At 34.5% G+C, this 3,692-nt stretch overlaps 1 protein-coding gene across 1 annotated transcript; it reads left to right on the top strand.

The window, feature by feature from the left end:
- The first annotated feature begins 122 nt into the window (after window positions 1–122).
- Window positions 123–3,071, top strand: LOC140966720 (uncharacterized protein At2g34160-like). Its single transcript, XM_073426970.1, has 5 exons — window positions 123–297; window positions 403–451; window positions 2,238–2,300; window positions 2,435–2,499; window positions 2,748–3,071. The coding sequence occupies exons 1-5, from the start codon at window positions 178–180 to the stop codon at window positions 2,841–2,843; spliced, it is 393 nt and encodes a 130-aa protein (XP_073283071.1). The 5' UTR covers window positions 123–177; the 3' UTR covers window positions 2,844–3,071.
- The last annotated feature ends 621 nt before the right edge of the window (window positions 3,072–3,692 follow it).

Raw genomic sequence — 3,692 nt, 5'->3', positions numbered from 1 at the left:
ATAAAAAAATTTTATATATCAAAATTTCATAATAAATTCAATACAAAATATAAAAAATAATAATTATACAATATAAATATGCTTTTATCATTATTAATATATTTGATACACCTTTATTGTTATTCAAGTTTATATTTGTGGGTAAGCATACAATATGTGGAGATAGAATTTACGAAGATGGAGGAAATTGCAGACGGAGTGAGAAACATCAACATCGCCGGTGATAACCTGAAGAAGAATCGAATTCAGGTTTCCAACACCAAAAAGCCTCTCTTCTTCTACGTCAATCTAGCCAAGGTATTATTGTATTTCGAATTCGAACTCCTCAGGAGAATTTGCCGAATCTGGTTTTTTTTTTTAATGGTGTGGATCTGAGATTTGAGGTGTATTCCATGTGTGCAGAGGTACATGCAGCATTACAATGAGGTCGAGCTTTCTGCTCTTGGGATGGGTACTTTTGGATTTCTTGTTTTTTTGTTTTTTGTTTTTTTTTGTGTGTACCAAAATGCCGATTTTATCATGTTATCTAGATTTGAAGATGCTAAATACTTGAGTTTTACATTGTTTCCCGTATTCGATACACGACATATTACACTTCTTTAATGAGAATGGTGACAATTTGAGTAGTTTATTTGGGTTGCTAGATATGGTTTGGCTAAATTTCAGACCGAAGATTGTTTTGGGGATGATTGCGGTTTTGTCATCAACTCAAATGCGTAATAAGTGATTGTGCATTAGGAGTGAGATGTTTTTTTTTACTCTTGCAGTCTTGCCAATCACATATATTTGTATCTTCCTTAAGGACGAAAACAATGGAACTCTATCTTCTAGGAAATTGTTGTGCCTGAAGTAGCTAAATTTTAAGATTTATGGAATAAAGCATGATTGTAAAGGAAAGATGGTCATTCTAATTAGATTGGTACTTTTTCTCTCCCGTTTAGTATATGTCTGGGTTCAAGGTACCTAAAGGTGTGATCAGTGAAGAAGTATTCTTAATTTTATGAGTCAAAGTCAGAAATGTCTCGCTGATTGGAAAGAAATTTGAACCCACAAGGATGGGAGAGTTTCAAATGAGGAATTTACGAGGCTCCCAACCAGGTTTGCAAATGGTCGCGGGGATTTCTTTCGAGGAGAATGAAATATGGCATAGAAATACTGGTAGGTTATAAGGGGGTTGGTCCGACATCTAGTTGTCCGCGGAGAGCACTTCGGGACTTACAGGGCATATTGTGGAATCATCAAAATGGAATTAAAATATGGGGAAGATTAAGGTGTTGGAAGATATTAGTTGTGGTTTTTTTTTTCCTGGATAGACTTCTCACTTTTCAATCGTATGTCTCACTTAATAACCCTGTCTTTGAACTTTTAACAGGTGATGAGAATCTTTCCGCATCTTAAAAATTTGTATTTTTGGAAGGGAATTTCTCTGGGGAAAGAGCATTGCATAGAGTCCTTATTTGTATCCTGAATTAGATCATTATTCAACTAGTTCGCTGAGCGGTTCAAGCTTGACTTGAAGATTTATGACCTTAGTTGTGCCTAAAAAATCTTAGAAGCTCAGGTCATTTATCCCTACTCTTTGCTGCAATTCTAGTTAACTAGTTGTTTCTTTTCCCACCTTCAAATATTATTAGGGAATCAATATTAATATATTATGAGTTAAAGAACTGTTTTGAGAGCTCAGTTGTATAGGGGTGCGCTATTATTTCCAACGGAGAACTTCCTCAATATTCACTAGAATTACTAGCTGGTCTAGGTGGCTGTTTACATGCATGTACTTGTTGCAGATTGAACTCTTGGTTAACCCAAATTAAAAGATTATTAGTTACACAATGAACACCTTTGACAGGGTGTTCAAAATAAATTTTCAATTATCAGTGTGTACCTTCTGTTCCCTCCCTCTGATTGGTTAAACATACAAATATGCAATTTATCATCTCTGACTACCTCAAAGTAATTAATTAATGGAGCGAAAATGCTAACCAGGATGAAGCAAAAATGCTACTTGGAATGAAGTTGTCTATTTGAAGATCCTGAAAAGTTCCTATCTTTGTTACTGATTTATTTTGCTAACTGGAGCACCTGATATCTAATTTCCACTTTATAACTTATCAAGCTTAACTTGAAAAATCGCCTTTTCTGCGATATACTATTATGTACTGCACTATACTAAAGTGCTTTTTCCAATACTTGAATCTTATCTAGTTCATTTCTCGTAATGGTATGTGGTCTTGCAGCTATTTCTACTGTCGTGAGCATTGCAGAAATCCTCAAGAATGGTGGATTCGCAGTTGATAAGAGTAGGGCTATACCCTTTCGTATTTTTTTGTTTACAACCTATAGTTCCCAAATATGTGTAAACTGGAAATGAGTACCGATCGGCTACTGGCCATTCCTGTTGCCATATTAACAAGGATGTTGTAATGCTTTGCAGAGATCATGACCTCCACTGTTGAAATCAGAGATGAATCTAGGGGGCGAACGGCCTCGAAAGCCAAAGTAAGTTTTACAATCTGGTTGATGCTTATGACATAAAAGTACGAGGCTTTTTTTAATCACAATTGCTGATTTTTTCTTTATTTTTTGGCTGGAAACACCCGATTTTTCGTTCTCTTCTATTCATGTTTTATTTTGGGCTCAATGGTGTTCCCCACCACTGAAGTTTCACATAAAAAATTGAAGCATCAGATTATGATTGATAAAATGTGTTATACATGTCCTTCATTATATTTATGTTTGTTGATTAGATTGAGATAGTGCTGGGGAAGACAGATAAATTTGACGAATTGATGGCTGCAGCAGCTGCAGATGACAGAGTGGGAGGCTCTGAAGATCAAAGTTAGAAGATGGGTAATATTTTTTACCTCTTTGTTGTGTCGGTCCTTTCTTGTCGAGGTCACATGATATTTGATGCAAGTTATAGTCACAGAAATCAATCTAGGATTCTTGGTGGTAAAACAAAACTTTTATCTTGTATTCATTTTTCAGTCAAATTTTCACTTGTTTGATATTCATTTTTCATGGATTATGACGCGAATCCTAGAATTCAATTTTGATCTTTCTGATTTTGCTCGACGATTTCTTGTATCATATATAATCACTAGTGATGAATTCAATATCAAAGCTTTGAGCATTTCTTTCTATACAAACATCAATAAAGTACTAGCAAGAAATTATTTCCGATAATCTCCGTAACCTGGTCTTAAAATATTTATTGCAGAAGTTGGTACAAGTCTATAGAAGTTGAAGAATATTTGAACCTCTGTATTTAATTGAAATTCAATATCAAATTGCTTTTCATATGCGTGGTGAAATCTTCAAGAAGTCAAGTCTTCTGCAAGTTTACCAACAGTATCAAAGTTGAATGACTTTTGAATATCACACCCATCTCTTAAGATACTCTACATCTATTGTAGCAGTCACCTTTTTCAACCTGATATCTCACAAAATAACTTGACATGTCACTAGCCCCATTATATCCTTGTACGGTCGAAGTTCATTATAATAATATGATAAATAATTACATCATATGTAATATCCACGTTGTACATCGTCACTTGATATATGTAGGTAGTTATAATGATATATGTGACCATTGGGTGTGGTCGAAATATATATCATAAATATTGCCTTGACCTCTGTCAGTATGATTGATAGACACCTTGTGATTATATTAAGTTAATAACTATTGA

The sequence above is a fragment of the Primulina huaijiensis genome, unplaced genomic scaffold (assembly GCF_012295235.1).
Source record: "Primulina huaijiensis isolate GDHJ02 unplaced genomic scaffold, ASM1229523v2 scaffold207790, whole genome shotgun sequence".
NCBI classification, from domain to species: domain Eukaryota; kingdom Viridiplantae; phylum Streptophyta; class Magnoliopsida; order Lamiales; family Gesneriaceae; genus Primulina; species Primulina huaijiensis.
The sequence above is the reverse complement of the archived record's forward strand: the minus strand, read 5'-3'. Positions and strand labels throughout refer to the sequence as shown.